The 21,917-nt window shown below is 41.4% G+C and overlaps 1 protein-coding gene across 1 annotated transcript; it reads right to left on the bottom strand.

Moving 5' to 3' along the window:
* Nucleotides 1-21,641, bottom strand: SULT6B1 (sulfotransferase family 6B member 1). Its single transcript, XM_050753392.1, has 7 exons — nucleotides 21,443-21,641; nucleotides 20,362-20,474; nucleotides 15,679-15,768; nucleotides 11,372-11,498; nucleotides 6,428-6,522; nucleotides 2,688-2,844; nucleotides 1-125 (listed from the first exon to the last, which is right to left on the bottom strand). The coding sequence occupies exons 1-7, from the start codon at nucleotides 21,639-21,641 to the stop codon at nucleotides 1-3; spliced, it is 906 nt and encodes a 301-aa protein (XP_050609349.1).
* Between the last annotated feature and the right edge of the window lie 276 nt (nucleotides 21,642-21,917).

The following is a 21,917-nucleotide window of genomic DNA, read 5'->3' as shown; positions in this document are numbered from 1 at the left end:
CTAGCAATATGACTCATACTTCAACTTTGCTCCGAGGGAGGTGCCTGCTAAGCACTCTTTGAATTTTTCATCCATTTCCTGGTTCTGAGTTTCACTGAACAAGTTTTTCCAATCACCAACTTCGCCTACAACACACAAAAAACAGTAGACCCAGATATCTGTTAGAATATTTCTTCAGGATTTTACCATTTTCAGTGCAATATTTCACTCTGATATGTTAAAATGGACACATGGAAAAAGTTTTACACTCTTTGTTTAGTTTTTTCAGATGGTGTCTCGCTCTGTTGCCCAGGCTGGAGCGCCCTGGTGCGATCTCGGCTCACTGCAACCTCTGCCTTCTGGGCTCAAGCAATTCTCCCTGCCTTAGCCTACTGAGTAGCTGAGATTACAGGCGCCTGCCACCACACCCGGCTAATTTTGTATTTTTAGTAGAGATGGGGTTTTGCTATGTTGGCCAGGCTTGTCTCGAACTCCTGGCCTCAGGTGATCCTCCCGCCTCGGCCTCCCAAAGTGCTGGCATTACAGGCGTGAGCTACTGTGCCCAGTCAAAAGTTTTACACTTTTAAAACCTAATGTGATTTCTGTTGTAAAATTAACAATATCCATTGGGACTCCACCATCGGTGGTGTGGGAGGTGACATGTTTTCTTTACATCACTAGGGGGAGCCCATCAGCCTCAATGACCCCTTAACCTTACTCCTCTCCAAACACCTAGAACTTGAAATTCCACTTTTTGAGAAATGATATTTTTCTTTCTAAAGTCTCTTAAAGACTTTAAATACCCTTTGAAAGTTAACATTTTATAGCAAGTTTTCGTTAAGACCTCAGATACTGATAATTTTGCAAAAATGTATTATTTTGCCTGAGTTTGCGATGTTTTTTCTTACTGGCTGTTACCAGTAAAGAAAGTTACTTTTTTCTTAATGATCTTTTGATCATTTAGGTTGAAGTTGTAAGTTCCATATTTCACTATGTTGGCCAGGCTGGTCTTGAACTCCTGACCTCGTGATCCACTCACCTTGGCCTCCCAAAGTGCTGGGATTACAGGCATGAGCCACTGTGCCCGGCCTCAGAACTTCAGTGTTTTTTACAATAAAATTTAAGCCCAACAAAATGTTTAATATATGATAGATGCCTGCTGTTAGCTGTTGTTGTCCTTGCTGGTATATGTGCTACCTCTACATCTCATTATTTCATTATATACTCAATGAAAAATAACACTGGCAATCCTTAAGCTATATTATCACACATTTCCACAAGAACTTAGAATACTTTAATGAAATATAGTAAATATCATCCATGTCAGAGAGAGCTAATTGTCTCTCCCATAGTCATTTTCTTCCTCTTCCTTATTGACAAAACCCTGATTTTAACTGTGTAGTAATACGCCTGGCTTTAAAAAGTCACATTTCTCAGCCACCACTGCAAGGAAAGTGGCCAATGAAATGTAAGAAGTTATTGGCCAGGCATGGTGGCTCACACCTGTAATCCCAGCACATTGGGAGGCCGAGATGGGTGGATCACCTGAGGTCAGGAGTTCGAGACCAGCCTGGCCAACATAGTGAAACGCCATCTCTACTAAAAATACAATTATTATCTGGGCATAGTAATGGGTGGCTATAATCCCAGCTACTCAGGGGCTGAGGCAGGAGAATCACTTGAACCCAGGAGGCGGAGGTTGCCATGAGCTGAGGTCACGCTACTGCACTTCAGCCTGGGTGACAGAGCAAGACTCTGTCTCGGAAAAAAAAGAAAAAGAGAGAGAGAAAGAAAGGAGTCATTGGCCAGGTGCGGTGGCTCACACCTGCAATCCAGCACTTTGGGAGAGGAGTTTGAGACCAGCCTGGCCAATATGGCAAAACCCCATCTCTACTAAAAATACAAAAAAATTAGCCAGGCATGACAGTGCACACAAGAATCTCGTGAACCCAGGAGGCAGACGTTGTAGTGAGCCGAGATTGTGCCACTGCATTCCAGCCTGGGCAACACAGCAAGATTCTGTCTCAAAAAAAAAAGTCACTGATGGGGCTTCCAGAAAAGTTATTTAAAGGGGGCTCGCTCAACTAATACGATTCTGCCCCTTGCCCACTCGCTTTCTCCTATCTGAATTTGAACATAATACTTGAACTTCAGCTGCTATCTTGTTTTCAGAAGGTCATCATCAGAAAGGACTCTCAACCACAGAAGGGACTGTAAAAGACGATATGGGGCAGCCAGGCACGGTGGCTCATGCCTGTAATCCCAGCACTTTGGGAGGCCAACGCAGGCGGATCACAAGATCAGGAGATCAAGACCATCCTGGCCAACACAGTAAAATCCTGTCTTTACTAAAAATACAAAAAAATTAACTGGGTGCGGTGGCGGGCGCCTGTTAGTCCCAGCTACTCGGGAGGCTGAGGTAGGAGAATCACTTGAACCCGGGAGGCGGAGGTTGCAGTTAGCCAAGATCGAGCCACTGCACTCCAGCCTGGGCGACAGAGCGAGACTCCATCTCAAAACAAAGAAATAAACAAAAAAAGATGGTATGGGGCTGCCAGTTACAGCTCTGGAGAGCCTGTGCCCAGACCTCTTATTGAGGCAGAGAAAAATAAAACCCTATCCTACTTAAGATAAAGTTATATGGATTGCCTATTGTGTGCATAGTCAGTCCCTAACTGATACAATCTCAGAAACCAGTGCAACTTTACCTTTACGGAAAAGGAATGGGCCGACAGCACCGTGTGTGTCCTGAGACTTTGCACGCATTGCTTGGAAGGTGCTCTGGACTGAGATAGTTTGAATTTGCTCCCCAGTTAGAAAGAATCCCAAGAAGTCAGCAATCTGTTTTATTCCAGCAGCCAGATTCTGTAAAAAAAAAAAAAATTTCTTAAAGATAAACTTCTTCCTATGGGAATTGTTCTCTGTGCTAAGACAGACTTTTTAGTCATTGGAGTTATTAAGCCTAACTCCCTAGTTCATCTTATACCCCCACTTTAAACTTAGAGTACTTTCATCTCTTATATCAATATTGAGATATCTCTATAAGATATTCTGTATTGATTATACTTTGTAGTTTCAACTTATGACTCTTGTTGAACTTACCAGATAATAGATTTTACCATGTAAATAATGACAGTAACATTAATTCACAGGTTATAATTTCATCTAGGATGATATCATTGCATTAAAAAACACCAACCTAGACCAGCTGAGGACATTAATGTATTCGTGTGTGCTCATTTGAATTCTCTTTTTTTCTGAATTCTATTTATAGTTAATGTTTAATTCCATTAAGAAAGTCTAATTTTTAGAATCATAAAAACTTGAAGAAATTTTTTTTTTTTTAGAAAGAGTCTTGCTCTGCTGTCCAGGCTAGAGCGGTGCAAGGGCACCATCACGGCTCACTGCAGCCTCAACTTCCCGGGCTCCAGCAATCCTCACACCTCAGCCTTCTGAATAGCTGGGAGAACAGGTGTGTGCGACCACGTCTGGCTAATTCTTGTATTTTTGTAGAGACAGGGTTTCGCCATGTTGCCCAGGCTGCTATCAGAGTCTTTAACAGACCAGTGCACAATGTGAATCTCCAAGAGAGCAGGCTATAGAACACAGCACTTCCTAAATCTATTTAAATAACCTCCTCCCAAACCTCAAGAAATAATTTTTAACAGCTGTGGCAACACTTGTATTCTATGGTGCACAAGTTTCAGAAACATTATTCTAAACTAGCATTAATATGTTCTTTCATATTATATACATGCATCCTATAAACAGAAAGGGTAGATTAAATTACACTTTTTTTTTTTTTTTTTTTTTTTTGAGACAGAGTTTCTCTCTTGTTGCCCAGGGTGGAGCACAGTGGCACGATCTTGGCTCACTGCAACCTCCACCTCCAGGGGTCCAGCAATTCTCCTGCCTCAGCCTCCTGAGTAGCTGGAATTACAGGTGTGTGCCACCACATCAGGATAATTTTTGTATTTTTACTAGAAACAGTTTCACCATGTTGGCCAGGCTGGTCTCGAACTCCTGACGTCAGGTGATTCACCCAGCTTGGCCTCCCAAAGTGCTGGGATTACAGGCGTGAGCCACTGTGCCTGGCCTAAACCATACATTTTTGTTGTTGTTGTTTTGTTTTGTTTTGTTTTTTGTTTTTGAGATGGAGTCTTGCTCTGTGGCCCAGGCTGGAGTGCAATGGTGCAATATCAGCTCACTGAAACCTCTACCTCCTGGGTTCAAGTGAGTCTCCTGCCTCAGCCTCCTGAGTAGTTGGGAATTACAGGCGTGCACCACCACACCCAGCTAATTTTTGTATTTTCAGTAGAAACGGGGTTTCACTGTGTTGGTCAGACTTGTCTCAAATTCCCGACCTCAGGTGATCCATCCGCCTCAGCCTCTCAAAGTGTTGGGATTACAGGCGTGAGCCACTACACCTGACCTAAACCACATTTTCTTTGTATAAGAATGTAACGGAAGACTGGTATTAGAAACTCAATTAAGTTAAGGAGCACTTGATACTCCCTTCTCTTTAACATGCTTTCTCCACAGGACTCTGCTTTCCTTCCTACCTCATAGCCCTTCCCTCTTCCTGGTCTCCGTTGCTGATTCCTCCTTTTTTCCCCAAACTCTTTAAATTGGTGGGCTCCGAGACTCAGTTCTTGGTCATCTTCTCTCTATATATACCCAGGTATATATTTCTACAGCTTTAAAGCACATCTATGTGTCAGCGATGCCCAAACTTTATCTACAGCCCAGAACTCTCTGTACTTGCAAGGCTTGTACGCCCAACTGCCTACTTGACCTCTCAATTAGGATGACTAATAAACGTCTCAAATTTAACGTGTCCAAAACCAAACCTCTGATCTCCCCGACAGTCATTCACCTGCTGCCATCTCCTACTCAATTGATGGCAACTCAGCCCTCAATATTATTGGTCAGGCCAATAAAATTGGAGGCTTACTTGACTTCTCTCCTTCTCTTGCCACTCTCCCCTCCATCCAATTCAGCAGCAAATACTGTTGGCCCTCCCTTCAACATATATCCAGAATGCAACCTCTTCTCCTCCCCCGCATGGCCCCTTCTTTGCCTGAGGCACCATCTTCCTTTGCCTGGACTATTGCAGTGCCCTCTTTACAGCCCTCCCAGCATTTGCTTTGCCCCAGTTCATTCTCACACCTAGCCAGAACGATCTTGTTAAAAAACACATCTGCTCCAATCACTCCTCTGCTCAGATCCCACAATGGCTTCCCACTTTCCTCAAAGTGAAAGCCAGAGTCAGTGGCTTGCCATTCTATCCCTCATATACCATCCTACCTCCTTGACTCTGTCCTCATTGGCTGTTCAGCCCTGGTTTTTTCCTGCTGACCCAGGCACATCTGCTGTCTCTTAATCTCACCAGGACTATCCCAGCTTTTGCTCCAGTTGATTCCCTCTGCCAGAAATGCTCTTCCCCAATTACCTACTTGGCTCACTCCCCCACTTCCCTCAGATCTTTGCTCAAATCACATCCCCTCAATAAGTTCTCTCCTAACCTTCCTGTTCCTTTTTTTTGTTTTGTGATACAGGATCTCACTCTGTCACCCAGGCTGGAGTGTGGTAGTCTAATCATGGCTCACTGCAGCCTCCACCTCCTAGGCTCAAGTGATCCTCCAGTCTCAGCTTCCTGAGTAGCTGGTACTACAGGTGCATGCCTAATTTTTTGAAATGTGCCCAGGGTGGTCTCGAACTCCTGGTCTGAAGTGATCCCCCTGCCTCAGCCTCCCAAAGTGGTGGGATTGTAGGTATGAGCCACCACACCAGCCTGAGCACCATATTTTACACTGGAATGTGTCCAATCCTTCCCCATGCCTTGCACCCCAGCATTTTTAATTTTCCTTCACTAGCTATGCTGTTTCTTTTTTTCTCACATACTATATACATTTTAAAAATTATTGTGTTTATTATGTATCATTCTTTCTTTCCACCTTCTCCAACTGGCATGTAAGTTACTACAGGGCAATGATCTTTGTCTGGTCTGTTCATTGATGTATCACCAGGGCCTAATTGGTGAGCAATCACTTACTAGATACATGTTACATCAATAAACAATTTTTTAAAAATAACTTGACTGGAAAAATTAGTTCACAATAAAATGTATGTTCAATTAAATCAACTGAGACCTAACTATTTGTTTTTTTTTTTTTTTTTCATTACGAATTTGAGCTATCCATCATAAAGGGAAAATAAAGCAGTTACTTTTAGTAATAAGTTGCTAAGCATTATTTTATTTCTGTTAAATGAACAACCTAAGCATGTATGCATGGTTTGAGTTTTCTTTTCTAGCACCGTACCATGTATCTGGAATATTTTAAAAAATTGAACACCATATTTGTTCATACAATCGGACATTATAAGTAAGTGCTCTATGTTGTAACTTACAAGAAATTTTGCTCTAAAATATAAAGAATAATCTCACCTCTTTCAGGTCTTCATACAATATGAACTTAACATTGTCGCCATCAAGATGTTTGTTCCAATTGATTGCAAAATCAAAATAGCTTCCCCAAGAAACTAAAAACACAGTGGGGAAGACTTTAAGAAATGTTGAATAACAGAGGTTAAAATGATAGTTAATTTATGCTATAAAATATATACATATGTGTATATGCTCGAGATATGTTTATGTTATTATAAATCCCTGCCACGAAAAGGTGACAGAAATCAGTCCCATTGTCTAAATTTCTATTTATTTTCTTACCTTTTGGAACGTTTTTCATAAATAACACAAAATTAAGCAAGTTACAAAAATGATTTACAAAAATTACAAGACATTCATGAATATTTAGGTGGATAAAAAAATTCAGAAATAGTGAATGACACATGAAACCCGACAGAGATAATGCCAGAAAGAAATGATGAAAAAGACATTTTCTAGGCTGTCATTGTTCAAAAAAAATGTAATGCTAGCCGTATATGTAATTTTAAAAAAACAAATGAAATTAATTTTAATGTTTTACTCCACTTAACACAATTTATCAAAAATATTATTCCATCATGTAATCAACAAAAATTTATGAGTGAAGCATTACATTTTTTTTTTTTTTTTTTGAGACGGAGTCTCGCTCTGTCGCCCAGGCTGGAGTGCAGTGGCCAGATCTCAGCTCACTGCAAGCTCCGCCTCCCGGGTTTACGCCATTCTCCTGCCTCAGCCTCCCGAGTAGCTGGGACTACAGGCACCTGCCACCTCGCCCGGCTAGTTTTTTGTATTTTTTTAGTAGAGACGGGGGTTTCACCGTGTTAACCAGGATGGTCTCGATCTCCTGACCTCGTGATCCACCCGTCTTGGCCTCCCAAAGTGCTGGGATTACAGGCTTGAGCCACCGCGCCCGGCCGCTTTACATTCTTTTAATATTCTAAATCTTCAAAAGCCATTGAGTATGAGACATATACTGAGAATCTCAATTTGGATGCTAAACTTTTATTGAAAATACTTGATGTATGTTTAGATTTAATAAAACTTACAGTTTAAAAAGTATATTCACATACCCAACTTATTACACTTACTTAAAAGTTTTCCAGTAGGCCAGGCATGGTGGGTCACGCCTGTAATCCCAGCTCTTTGGGAGGTCAAGGCGGGTGGATTGCCTGAGCTCTGGAGTTGGAGACTAGCCTGGGCGACATGATGAAACGCTGTCTCTACTAAAATACAAAAAATTAGCTGGGATTGGCGGCCTGCACCTGTAATCCCAGCTGCCTCGGAGGCTGAGGCAGGAGAATTGCTTGAACCTGGGAGGCAGAGGTTGCAGTGAGCCGAGATTGTGCCACTGCACTCTAGCCTGAGCAATAGAGCGAGACTCCATGTCCAAAAAAAAAAAAAAAGTTTTCCAGTAACTGAATTGTATATCCATTAAAAATTTTGAATAAATTCAAATTTTTTAAAATGAAAAATTTAGTTATTTAGCACCAGTCCCATTTCAAGGGCTCAGTTGTCACATATGGTTAGTGGCTACCACGTTGGACAGTGCAGATGTAGACACGGATCAGCTGTGCTGTTTACTAGGTGTGTGACTTTGAGCAACTCCTAAAACTCCTTGTAGCTTAGATTCCTCATCTGTAAAATGGGGCGTTATGAGGTTTAAATAAATTAACACATGTCAAATGCTAAAAACAGTGCCTGCTTCACTGTAACACTCAATAGCCGTTTGTTTTTTTTTTTTTTTTTTTTTTGAGATGGAGTCTTGCTCTGTCACCCAGGCTGGAGTGCAGTGGTGCGATATCGGCTCTGCCTTCTGGGTTCAAGCAATTCTCCCGTCTCAGTCTCCCGAGTAGCTGGGACTACAGGCACACGCCACCATGCCTGGCTAACTTTTGTATTTTTGGTAGAGATGGGGTTTCACCATATTGGTCAGGCTGGTCTCGAACTCCTGACCTCAGGTGATCCACCCGCCTCGGCCTCCCAAAGTGCTGGGATTACAGGTGTGAGCCACCCCACCCGGCCTCAATAGCCATTACTATTATTATCATTACTATCATTAATAATATAATTATTATCACGATCATTGTTATCATGAAGCCCTTGCTTTGAGCCAGGCAGTTTCTATGTGTTTTATTTGCTGTCACAAATACTGTAAGTTGTCCACCCAACATCCAATACATCCTGTTTTTTGTTGCTAACCAAACCCTGATTATTTGGGTCTAAGCTGATCATGACAATTCTGTTTCTTGATTTCCTGCCTTCCTCAGAGCTGTAAGTGGCCACATGAAATGGTTCTGCCCAGTGAGACACAAGCAAGAGTCTGCTGGAAGGTTTCTGGCAAAACTATTGCTGTGTGGAGCTAAGGAACACACTTGGCCACTGCTATCCTTCCTCCTTTTTCATGACCTAAAGGTGATGATTGGAAGGATAGTAGCCAATTTCAGGGTCTATTGCAAAAAGTATGAGAGAGAGGCCAAGGGAATATCAGAGGTGCAGGCCAGTGATCCCAGGAACCAGCCACCTACCTTCAGACTTCCTGTTAAATGAGAAAAACAAACCTTTCCAAGGATGGATAGGGAAACAGAGACTCCCTAAAATAGGTTGTCCCACTGATGACAAGTTTCTCATCATCATTTGCAACAACATGGAGGGAGGACATTATGTTAACCAAAATAAGCTAGATACAAAAAGAAAAATATGGAGCCTGGGCAATATAGTGAGGCTCCATCTCTACAAAAAGAAAAAAAATCAGCTGGTCATGGTGGTGCGTGCCTGTGCATGCCAGCTACTTAGGAGGCTGAGGATCACGTGAGCCCAGGAGGTCAAGGCTGCAGTGAGCCGCGCCGCTGCACTCCAGCCTAGGTGACAGAGTGAAACCTTGTCTCAAACAAAAAAAAAAAAAAAAGAAAAGAAAAAAAGAGAAGAAGAAGAATACACCGTGATCTCACTTACATGTGGAATCTTTACAAAGTCAGATACATAATAGAGAGTAGGATGCTGGTTACAGGGGTGGGGAAGGGCAGGAAATGGGAAGACATAAGTCAAAAGGTACAAACTTGTTACGTAGTTATGAATTATTCAGTTATGAGTATCTTGAGATCTAATGTACAGCATGAGGATGGCAGTTAATGACAGTTAATGATTTTATACCATATAATATTTGTTAAAAGAGTAGATTTTAGGTGTTCTTACTAAACACAAAAAAGGTAATTGTGTGACATGATGGGGATGTTAATTTGCTTGATTGTATTAATCATTATGTATGTGGTGAAATATCATGTTGTATACCTTAAATATATACAACAAAAATAATTTTAAAAAGTAGTCCTCTTAGAGTGAACTGACAACAGCTTCTCCTCTAGGGTCATTGGGCTTTAATATCCCGTTTATTACACCGTAGAGACTCAAAGAAGCCACTAATAAAAGGAATCAGTTACTGGTCTCTGGCCACTATACTTATGGATATAGAGTCACTGCCACTTACAAGCATTGGCAAGTGATTTAACTTTTTTTTCTGAGATGGAGTTTCACTCTTGTTGCCCAGGCTGGAGGGCAATGGTGCCTTATCTGCTCACTGCAACCTCTGCCTCCTGGATTCAAATGGTTCTCCTGCATCAGCCTCCCAAGTAGCTGAAATTACTGGCATTAGCCACCCCGCCTGGCTAATTTTGTATTTTTATTTCTTTTTTTTTTATTTTATTTTATTTTATTTTTTGTGTTGAAGTTTTGCTCTGTCACCCATGCTGGAGTGCAGTTGATCAATCTTGGCTCACTGCAACCTCCGCTTCCTGGGTTCAAGCAATTCTTCTGCCTCAGCCTCCTGAGTAGCTGGGATTACAGGCATGCGCCTCCACACCTGGCTAATTTTTGTATTTTTAGTAGAGACGGGGTTTTGCCATGTTGGCCAGACTAATCTCAAACTCCTAACCTCAAGTCATCCGCCCACCTCGGCCTCCCAAAGTGCTGGAACTATGGACGTGAGCTACTGTGCCTGTCTGATTTATATTTTGATTAGTTTTCTCATCTGTTCAATGGAGCTAATACCACCTTACTCATAGTTTGTTATAAATCTTAAATAAAATAATGCATAGACAACCCCTACTTTAGCACCTGGAGCATTAGTAGACACTTGTAGTTATCAATAAACCAGAGACAAAATATCAACGTTTAACAAAAACTTATTTCTCACAAAAACTTATTTTCTTTCTAGCAAACAAATGTCTTAGGTATAGTAGCTCAGTGTCATGTGTAGTAGTCTCAGTGTAGTAGTCTCAGTGTCAAATTTTTAAAAAATTTTTAAAAAAATTTTTTGTTTTTATCAATGTTATGTAGTGACAAGGAAGTTAACTACAAATGGTTTTCTACATCACTCTCTGTTAAAGCTCTCTTTGGTCACTCTGTACTCATAGTCAACATATGACTTGTCCAAATTAGTTTGCTTTTTTGTTTTGTTTTGTTTTTTGTTTTGAGATGTAGTCTTGCTCTGCCAAACTGGGGTGCAGTGGCGCCATCTCAGCTCACTGCAACCTCTGCCTCCTGGGTACAAGCAATTTTCCTGCCTCAGCCTCTGGAGTAGCTGGGACTACAGGTGTGTGCCACCACGCCCGGCTAATTTCTTGTATTTTTAGTAGAGACAGGGTTTCACTGTGTTAGCCAGGATGGTCTCGATCTCCTGACCTCGTGATCCACCTGCCTTGACCTCCCAAAGTGTTGGGATTACAGGCGTGAGCCACCGCGCCCAGCCCCAAATTAGTTTTTAAAACGGCAATGCATTTAATTGTGGGATGCACAGAACTAATGGTGCTATAACAGTTCATTTAAGTGTAACTTTTTGGTTCCCAGATCTACCTAAATCTTCTTCCTTTACCCTAAAACACATTTGGGTTTTCACATTTGTGTGGTCATCTGTTCAGGTAAGAAGAATTCTTTTACCAACAGCCATACCTTGTCCTTTCATGAACTGTCTGAAGAATTCATCCCAAGAGCAATAGCTTGGAATATCGGGGACGTCGTTGTGGAAATGGAAAAAAGATACTGCCGTATCTTTAGGGTTTCGAAATATCACCAATATCTAGGAAGCAAAAACTGAGTTAATTTATTTAGGTCTATGTTTTGAAATCTGGAAAATTGACAGGGCGAGCAATATCATGTCCACTCGTATATTACATAATTGTGTTAATATAGAGAGAAAGAATGACAGTAGGAAACTGAGGAACAGGAAGTGGCTGATGGGGAAATCTGGGGAAAGGAGAGAAAGAAAGAAGAAGAAAAAGATTGATATTGTAGCAGAGGATTCTTGCTAATGAATTTAGGCAACAAAATGCATGGAAGATGTAAAAAGGAAAAAAAAGACCAAGCTCACTAGGATAATCACAAAAGTATGACCTGAAAGTTTAAACCCCCAAATAAAAATTGCAAATAATGTTAAGGACGACAAAAATAATGTTTTAGAGTTGGTGAGAGAAGATTAAAGAATGGCAAAGCCCACTCTCTGTGTATGATGTTCATGGGTGAGTAGATGACACAGAACGTTTGAATTCCTATATCTGTCTTCTCTGATGAGGAAAGTGTTCCTTTGGATGAGTAGCGTGAAATAAACATTGTAAAGAACAAACTGAAACCCCAGAGAACTAAAAGATTGTAGAGGATCACACGTCTGCTCCAAGTTCAGCCTTCTGGCCTGAAGCCTTCCATTTCAAGAACTGAGGAAACTGGAGGACACATGATCCAGCATGTTCCTGAATGCCGAGGAATCCGAAAACATGTGAGGCCAGACAGACTCCTGCCCTAGAACAGGCAGAAGTCATTTCCCTTTCAGAAAGGGGAAAGATGTGGATTTTGCAAAGTGCAGATTTGTGATATTCACTTTCATTTGGGAGAAGTCTAGAATTGACTAAAAACAAGATTTGGGGCCACCTAAAGGAGGAAACTGTAACCAACAGGGGGCAACATGGATCCTCTAAGAACAAGTCAGTTAACACGTGGATTTTTTCAACATGGTTTTAGATTAGTAGGTGGAGTAGTGTATGCTTTCTCCTACAAAAAAAGTAAGAATGTAAGCCAGCAGCAGGAGCACTTAGGCATATGAAACTCACTGGGGGCTGGGCGTGGTGGGTCGCGCCTGTTATCCTGGCACTTTGTGAGGCTGAGGCAGGTGGATTACTTGAGGTCGAGTTCAAGACCAGCCTGGCCAACATGGAAAAACCCTGCCTCTACTAAAAATACAAAAATTAGCCAGGCGCGGTGTTGCGCACCTGTAGTCCCAGCTACTCAGGAGGCTGAGGCAGGAGAATTGATTGAACCTAGGAGACGGAGGTTGCCGAGATCGTGCCATTGCACTGCATCCTGGGCAACAGAGCAAGACTCCGTCAGAAAAACAACAACAACAACAACAACAACAAAACTGACTGGGTATAAATAGTTAATTAACTAATGTAAACCTGCTGGGAGGTTTTTAATAAGCCCTTCCACTATCTTGGCTGGGTCATAGTTAATATTTTAAGTAATGATTTAGGTAAAGATATAGAAGCTATATTTACCAAATTTGTAAATAACATGACAGTGGGAGGGAATCGGGATATCAAAATACCTTGTCTGCCTAAAGAATTTAACTAACACCGCCGGGCGCTGTGGCTCAAGCCTGTAATCCCAGCACTTTGGGAGGCCGAGACGGGCGGATCACGAGGTCAGGAGATCGAGACCATCCTGGCTAACACGGTGAAACCCCGTCTCTACTAAAAATACAAAAAAAAAAAAAAAATCAGCCGGGCGAGGTGGCGGGCGGCTGTACTCCCAGCTACTCAGGAGGCTGAGGCAGGAGAATGGCGTGAACCCAGGAGGCGGGGCTTGCAGTGAGCTGAGATCCGGCCACTGCACTCCAGCCTGGGCAACAGAGCCAGACTCCGTCTCAAAAAAAAAAAAAAAAAAAAAGAATTTAACTAACACTAACAAGATAAAATTGAGTAGAGATCAATGGGTCTGGGTCTTGTCTTGTGCTTAGATCTAACACTCATCCCTGCCGCCAGTCCAAATACAGTAGATTCTTGTCATTTGAGGGTTTTATATTTGAGGCTTTAACTACCACTCAATTGGCCTGGCTGGTAGCAATCTGTAAGTTTACAAAGACGTAAGTTTACAAAGATGTAAATTTAAATCTGAGGGCTAATTGGCTGGAGTATGAACAAATTCCACACATCAACGTCTTACCTCCCTGCTGTTGCTCTTGTTTTTTGTTGTTGTTTTTGAGACTGGGTCTGACTCTGTCACCCAGGCTGGAGTGCAGTAGTGTGATCTCGCTTACTGCAACCTCTGCCTCCTGGGCTCAAGCAATCCTCCACCTCAGCCTCCCAAGTAGCTGGGACCACAGCGGTGCACCACCATGCCCAGCTAATTTTTGTATTTTTTGTAGAGACGGGGGTTGCCCAGGCTGGTCTTGAACTCCTGGGCTCAAGTGATCCTCCTGCCTCGGCCTCCCGAAGTGCTGGGATTACAGATGTGAGCCACTGCATCCAGTCCCTGTTGCTCTTTTCTTGCCCTTGTATTCTTGCAAATGTGAAACTCTGTTCAAAGCCTGCGTGCCCCAAGTCCAACGCTTTATAAATTACTTCAGCTCTGTTTATTATAGAGACTCTAAGGAAAAATGTGTTAACTGCATTAAACAGGGGAAATTATGTGTTAAAGTGGTATTTCAGTCTTTACAAATACTCAATACAAGGAAAAACTGTTTAACAGCGCTATTCAAAGCTGGCTTAGGGGATACTGGAGATCTTTATTGTTGGAGGTGCTCAGTCATGGTCCAGCTGCTTAGTGGAATTCAAACACTCGATGGGAATTAGCACAGATGACCTTTAAGATATTTTCCCATTTTAAGCTACTAGGATTCTTGTATCATAGCCACAAAGCTGCTCATTCTAAACCTCCACTTCCCTAAGGTTTGCTTTCCTACTCTTCCTTTCTTATTTTGCTTCCCCTCCTGTCTCTTACCATTGAAACTGTAGTTATCTTAACAGTTTTCCTCTTTTGCCTTTCTTTGCTCTTATCTCACTAGTCTCCCATTCTTGCTAGCGTTCAGCAGGAGTTTAATTTTTTTTTTTTTTTTTTTTTTCAGACAAGGTCTCGCTCTGCCACCCAGGCTGGAGAGCAGTGGTGAGATTTTGGCTCACTGCAACCTCTATCTCTCGGATTCAAATGATTCTCCTACCTCAGCCTCCCAAGTAGCTGGGATTACAGGCACGTGCTATCACACCTGGCTATTTTTACAAGGTTGGTGCAAAAGTAATTGGGGTTTTTGCCATTAAAAGTAATGCAAAAACCTCGGTTACTTTTGCACCAACCTAATATTTTTTTGTAGAGATGGGGTTTCACCATGTTGGCCAGGCTGGTCTCAAACTACTGACTTCAAGTGATTTGCCCACCTTGGCCTCTCAAAGTGCTGGGATTAGAAGCATGAGTCACCACACCCTGCAGGGAGTTTAAATCTTGATTGTAACTAATTCAAATCATTTTCTTCTGAGACAGAAAAAAGGCACCAAGAAATAAGGAATGGACCAGGTGAGAGGAAACAGAAAGGGTTGGGTAAAAACTAGTAATTACAAGAAATATATCAATACTGATTAATAAAAAAAACATTTTTAAACAAATGGTAAGAACAGCCAAAGCACATATAGTTCTGTATGCATGCTGTGAAGTTTGTTACTATATGTGAAATTCAAAAATAAAATAGTTTTAGCCAGGCATGGTGGCTCATGCCCGTCATCTCACCACTTTGGGAGGCCTTGGTGGCAGAAGGATCTCTCAAGGCCAGGAGTTCAAGGCCAGCCTGGGCAACATAGTGAGATGCTGTCTCTATAAAATTTTTAAATATATTTGAAAAAATAGTTTTAGGCCTCAGGTAAATAGTGCTCACCAGAAAGAAACAAAGGAACAATTTGTTTTCTCATTTTACTAGATTGTATTTTTGTGTGTGTGTTTGAAACACTCTAAATATACTAGCAGGATTCGGAAAATTATTCACTGTAAAACAGATTATAAAATACATTTTATTCTATGCATATGTTTTATATCCTTGTTGAAAATGCATTTGACTTTACTGCAACTATAGCAAATATACGTCAAGAAAGAAACAAAAAATTTAAATGTCACACTTCATTTACTAAGCTTCTATGAGGAGGAACAAACTCATGTTATACTTCCAAAAACTAATATCTATACATAGAAATTTCAAAGAATTATCAGTAGGAAAGGACACTCACCTTGGCTTTATTCTTGAAGATAGACCCAGGTAATTTGTCATAGTGGAGGTGAGTTGCCAAAATCCTTGGTGATGGAAAGCCTTTCATTCTCTTAAAAATATACACAAAAAGGTGAAAATGTGTGTGTGCACGCGTGTGTGTGTGTGTGGAATCACTCCTAGGTTGGGTATCTAAATGACAGTTTCCAGCACTACTGTCACTATATCTTCTCCTCCTCCTCCAATTTTTCTTTCTTTCTTTTTTTTGAAACAGAGTCTCACTCTGTCGCCCAGGCTGGAGTGCAGTGGTGCGATCTCAGCTCACTGCAACCTCCACCTTCCAGGTTCAAGCAATTCTCCTTTCTCAGCCTCCCGAGTAGCTGGGATTACAGGTATCCACCACCACGACCAGCTAATTTTTGTATTTTCAGTAGAGACAGGGTTTCGCCATGTTGGCCATGCTGGTCTGAAACTCCTTAAACCTCAGGGGATCCGCTCGCCTCAGCCTCCCAAAGTGCTGGGATTACAGGCGTAAGCCACCATGCCTGGCCAATTTTTCTTTATTTCTGTTTTCTTACTTTGTGGAGATGAGGAATGAAGAATCATAGATAAACAAATAATTAAAATATTCTTGAATTTCTTTGTTGTACCCTGCTTACCATTTCCCAATCATTTTTGTAATTTTTTAAAAAAATTACCTTTTCCCATAATCATATCAAATCCATTTTGTTCAAGACTGCTCATAATCTGAAATATACACTTTCAGCCGGGCGCAGTGACCCACGCCTGTAATCCCAACACTTTGGGAGGCCGAGGTGGGCGGATCACGAGGTCACGAGATCGAGACCATCCTGGCTAACATGGTGAAACCCCATTTCTACTAAAAACATAAAAAATTAGCTGGGCGTGGTGGTGGGCACCTGTAGTCCCAGCTACTCAGGAGGCTGAGGAAGGACAATGGTGTAAACCCGGGAGGCAGAACTTGTAGTGAGCCAAGATTGCGCCACTGCACTCCAGCCTGGGCAACGAAGCAGGACTCCATCTCAAAAAAAAAAAAAAAAAGAAATATACACTTTCATTTAATTTGGATCTCTTCTATATTCAAGGTCTTTAACAGAAATAGTGAAGTCTTTCCACAGTTCCTGCAAATCCATTTTTAACATTTAAATCTTTCTGTTTAACCAGCTAAAACTCTAGGCAATAAAATATCTCAATGGAACCTGAAAGTGCAGAGTTACTTAAATGTCTGAGAAATGTTTCATGAGAGAAATATATTGTCAGTATATGGACTAAGGTGATTGATTCTTTTTTTGTAATCTATTTCTATAGATAATTTTGAAGATAAAATTATCTATTTAATCTGCCAGGATTAAGGGTTTTCACTTACAATCAGACCATTAGTATATGTTATACAGGGAAGTAAGGCTTCAAGATTTTAGTCCCACATCTGTAGAGGTCACTCACTGCTTGGTTGCAGCTACAATATAACTGCTCATTGTAAGTGATAAAAGGATATTCAGATGTTTGTAGCCAATTGTTCTGTAAAAACTTAGTGGAGGCCGGGCATCCTGACCAACACAGTGAAACCCCGTCTCTACTAAAAATACAAAAAATTAGCTGGGCTTGGCGGCATTTGCCTGTAGTCCCAGCTACTCAGGAGGCTGAGGCAGGAGAATCACTTGAACCCGGGAGGTGGAGGTTGCAGTGAGCTGAGATCGAGCCACTGTACTCCAGCCTGGGCGACACAGTGAGACTCTATCTAAAAAAAGAAAAACAAAAAAACTTAGTGGAGATCTCAACTCAAGCAAGGGGACAAAAAATGAAATTTTAAAAATAAAACACACTTTAAATCAATGATACGGGCCCAAGTGGTGACTAGCAGTGTAAAATCTCATTTACATCAAACTGTACTTTTAAACATTTGAGGCATTTTTCATACTCATTCATACTCATTCACAACAATCCTCTCAGGTAGATATTGTAACCCCCATTTTAGAGATTAAGAACAGGCTTTGAGGTTTTAAGCACTTTGTGCAAAATCGCACAGGTGATTATTTTCAGATTAAGTTATAGAGTGTGGTTTCCACAAAACTTCATGGCCAAAAATTATGTACAGATGCATGAGAAATGGTAAAGTTACTAAAAGGATTAGAAAAGCACCCAAGGGAAAAATGGAAGTCAACTGTAATAAAATTAGATAGCTACATAATATATACTACTATGTTCATTAAAATGTATAATATAGTCCAAGTGTGAGCAAAGACTAGATACCTTATTTAAGGAAAAATATGTATTCCAGAAAAGTTCTCTAGACACCTTATGTAAGGAAAAATATGTATTCCAGAAAAGATCTCTGTAAAGCAAATAATCGTTAAGTGAAGTTCATTTCACTGATTTCCATTTAAAAATAAAGGGCGGCCGGGCGCGGTGGCTCAAGCCTGTAATCCCAGCACTTTGGGAGGCCGAGACGGGCGGATCACGAGGTCGGGAGATCGAGACCATCCTGGTTAACACGGTGAAACCCCGTCTCTACTAAAAAATACAAAAAAAAAAAAAAAAAAAAAAAAAAAAAAAACACAAAAAAAAAACCTAGCCGGGCGAGGTGGCGGGCGCCTGTAGTCCCAGCTACTCGGGAAGCTGAGGCAGGAGAATGGCGTAAACCTGGGAGGCGGAGCTTGCAGTTAGCTGAGATCCGGCCACTGCACTCCAGCCTGGGTGACAGAGCGAGACTCCGTCTCAAAAAAAAAAAAAATAAAGGGCATATTGGCCAAACGTGGTGGCTCACGCCTGTAATCCCAGCATTTTAGGAGACTGTGGGGGGTGGATCACTTGAGGTCAGGAGTTCGAGAGTAGCCTGTCCAATGTGATGAAACCCTGTCTCTACTAAAAATACAAAAAATTAGCCAGGCGTGGTGGTGCACACCTGTAATCCCAGCTACTTGAGAGGCTGAGGCAGGAGAATCGTTTGAACCCAGGAGGTGGAGGTTGCAGTGAGAGGAGATCGCACCATTGCACTCCAGCCTGAGTTACAGAGTGAGACTCCATTTCAAAAAAAAGAGAGAGAGAGAGAGAAATTGAAATCTGGATAAATGTTGGCATCATTTCTAAAGGTGATGTTAAACACTCTCCTTAGTAAAAGGTTATGCAAAGACCTGGACAGGGGAAGTCTATAGGGCTTTTCCTTATTTCCTACCTAGGACAAAGCTTCTTACTGCCCCTGTTGGCCCATCCTAGGTTCCTGGGCCCATCTTGGCTGAGCCTTCATCAGGTTTGCTTTGGTCCAGATGACCCTCTCTGGTCTGTTGTTGCCGACCAGATCCAGGACTTGTCACTTACCTCCAAACCACTCTCCTCTGAGTCCCTGAACACCTATCTCCTTTACCATGTGTTTTTGTGCTACTTTGGCCTAATCCATGGAAATGGACTTCCTTCCATCTAGGTTCCAACTTTCAAGTTTGTATTTGTCATCATGGCAATACAAAAATTTCTCAGTCACCTTCCAGAAGCTGTTCCCTAAGTCCCAATCCAGTAGCTTTATGCTTAGTAACTGAGTTCTGTTTGCCTGTTGGGAGTCTTGGTGATGAACATTTCTGAAAGTTTTACTGAGACTGTGGTTCCCCCTTGAATACAGCCTTCCCTTCCCAGCTGCATTCTGGTGTGTCTAGGAGTGGGGAGGGGCTGTCTTCCATGTCCTTTTACTGTCCAAGCACTGATGTCCTGAGGTAGATCCTCCTCCCACTCCTTTCTTGCCTTCCCTGGGCAGGGAGTAGAACATCCTATCTCACACCCAAGTCCCAGTTAGTTGTATTGGGAAGGTAAGTAATAACAGCTAGGATGACCTGTTATCCCCTTCACACACATCAGTGGCTTATTCTCTTAGCTAATGCTTGATTTCTTCCCATCCCTTACACACACACGAATCATAACTGAGATAGGGAAATCAAAAATCACTGGGCGTGGTGGCTCATGCCCATAATCTCAGCACTTTGGGAGGCCAAGGTGGGAGGATCACTTGAGCCCAGGAGTTCATTACCAGCCTGGCAACGAAATGAAACCCTGTCTCTACAAAAAAAAAAAAATTTAAAAATTAGCCAGGTGTACTGGCATGTGCCTGTAGTCCCAACTACTCAGTAGGGTGAAGCAGGAGGATCGCTTGAGCCCAGGAGGTCAAGGCTGCAGTGAGCCATGATCATACCACTGCACTACAGCCTGGGCAATGAAATGAGACTCCATTTCAAAAAAAAAAAAAAAAAAAAATCATGCCTTACGAGGAAAAGACTGGTGATTCCTACTAGCATCCTGCACAGGTCCATGTCTTCAGAGATGAGGCTTTTCTGTTCATTTCCTGAGCTTTCTCAGCTTACTTTCCCCCTACTTAAAATAAAAAGAACAAAAACAGGCTGGCTATACTGTATAGTTGTTAAAAGCTCAAACTAGAAAACGGGTTCAAATCTTGGCTCTATCATTTATTAGTCCCTTGACATTGGGCAAGTCCCTAGCAGTTCTATCTTTTGTGAAATGGTAATAAGGTTATTTTGCAAAAAATAAGATGATACCTGAACAGTGCTGAAGATACGGTAGGCACACAGTACATTGTGATAATTATTAGTATTGCACTTTCTAAACTGAAAACTAAAGAACCCCCAAACTGGAAGAAATCTTTCTATGATAATTTGCTGTAAAGTTAAAGGCTGTTTGTACTAACCTGATATTTTTCTGAATCCCCACATTCAAGAACTGGGAATTCTGGATATTCATACTTTTGTTTAGAAACAGCAAATATTAATTCGTGGACAATGTGGAGAATCCAGTTTGAACCTATCAGAAAAATCAGAGAATAAAAACTCATTACGGAGTCTTGATGTAACAAAAGCACGTTATTTTAGCATATACATGATAAAAATTAAAATCTACAACCATTCCCTGATGTGTATATTTAGTTCTTCTGTGTTTGAAATAACTTGGGCTATGGAAAGCAATGGTTTGATGGAAAACAGCATTTACCTATAATTAGTATAAAATTCAACTTATTTCTCAGATGTCTCCTTTAATAAGGGACAATGCTTCATTTTGAATCTAGAATATGTTTCTTATAGAACAATGTTATAGAAAGTTTATTATAAGTTATTTATATTATTTTACATTAAATTAATACATATTTTCTACAGGAATCTATATTTTGATTTTAGGAAAACACAGCATCAGTTAAGAAAAAAACATTTTAAATGAGGTTGGCTTTAATAAACAACAGTAAAAGGAATCAAAAGGAAATGGTAAAAAGCAGGATAATTTAGATTCTTCAAGTTTTATTTTCCATTGATGAAAGATCTTTGTAAAAGTGATTGGAGAAACTGACGGAGCAGTATTTGATCCTGAAAAATAATTTGTAACATGGAAATCGTCATGTAAAGTACAGAAGTGGCTGTGCTTTTGTCCAGCCAAAAATCAAGACAAAATCACTGCTACTGTCACTGCTCCTTGCCAACTGGACTTTCCCACATTCATGCAACTCCCTTCCAGGCCCATCAACCATCCCCTTCTGCTCTCCATCCTCCATAATGGCCTTTCTGCACAGAGCTCTTCCTTCAGACACTGGGGTTTTTTAATCTAGCAATTCTATCTACTGATTATATAACCTGCGTACTTAACCACGGTGGCCCTCCTCCTCACTGACCCTCAGTCAGATTCCTGCAATGAGGAACCGCTTTCGTCCCACCTTTGTCTCACACCCTCCCCAACCTACTCACTATGAGAAGTGTGCTTGTAGGAGATGACTTGTTATTTACCGCACTTTGGATAAGATGCTAGCACGATGTCATCATGTCTGGCTTCGAATGTGTCCAGCGCTTGGAAAGTTTCTGAGGTGCACATGGTGATGGGGTAAGGAATCCCCTGATAGGTGAAAAATAAGCGAGAAAGTGCAGTTTCTTTAGATTTTTCTAAAGCTTCATCAATGTACTCAATAAATTTGGATTTATCAGCCATGGTAGCTCCCTGCAAATGAGCCTGCTCTGTGGCTGTCCAGGGGGAGTGATTGCTTTTAATGGAGTTGGGCAGGGCACATGAAAAAGAAATCATTTAATTCTCATCCACCCTCCCTCAACTTTTGCATATCCTCCTGGCAAAAGCTAAACCACAGGTGCAAAACAGGCTGATGATCAGGGAATATTACCCCACGGGTTGATTACATAACCATTTAGGCAATCTGCCCAGTGAAAGTAAGAATGGGATATCCTAATAGAAGAAAATATATATTAAATA

Source organism: Macaca thibetana, chromosome 13 (assembly GCF_024542745.1).
Source record: "Macaca thibetana thibetana isolate TM-01 chromosome 13, ASM2454274v1, whole genome shotgun sequence".
NCBI lineage: Eukaryota > Metazoa > Chordata > Mammalia > Primates > Cercopithecidae > Macaca > Macaca thibetana.
Note: the sequence above shows the minus strand (reverse complement) of the source record. Positions and strands in the feature narration are given on the sequence as shown.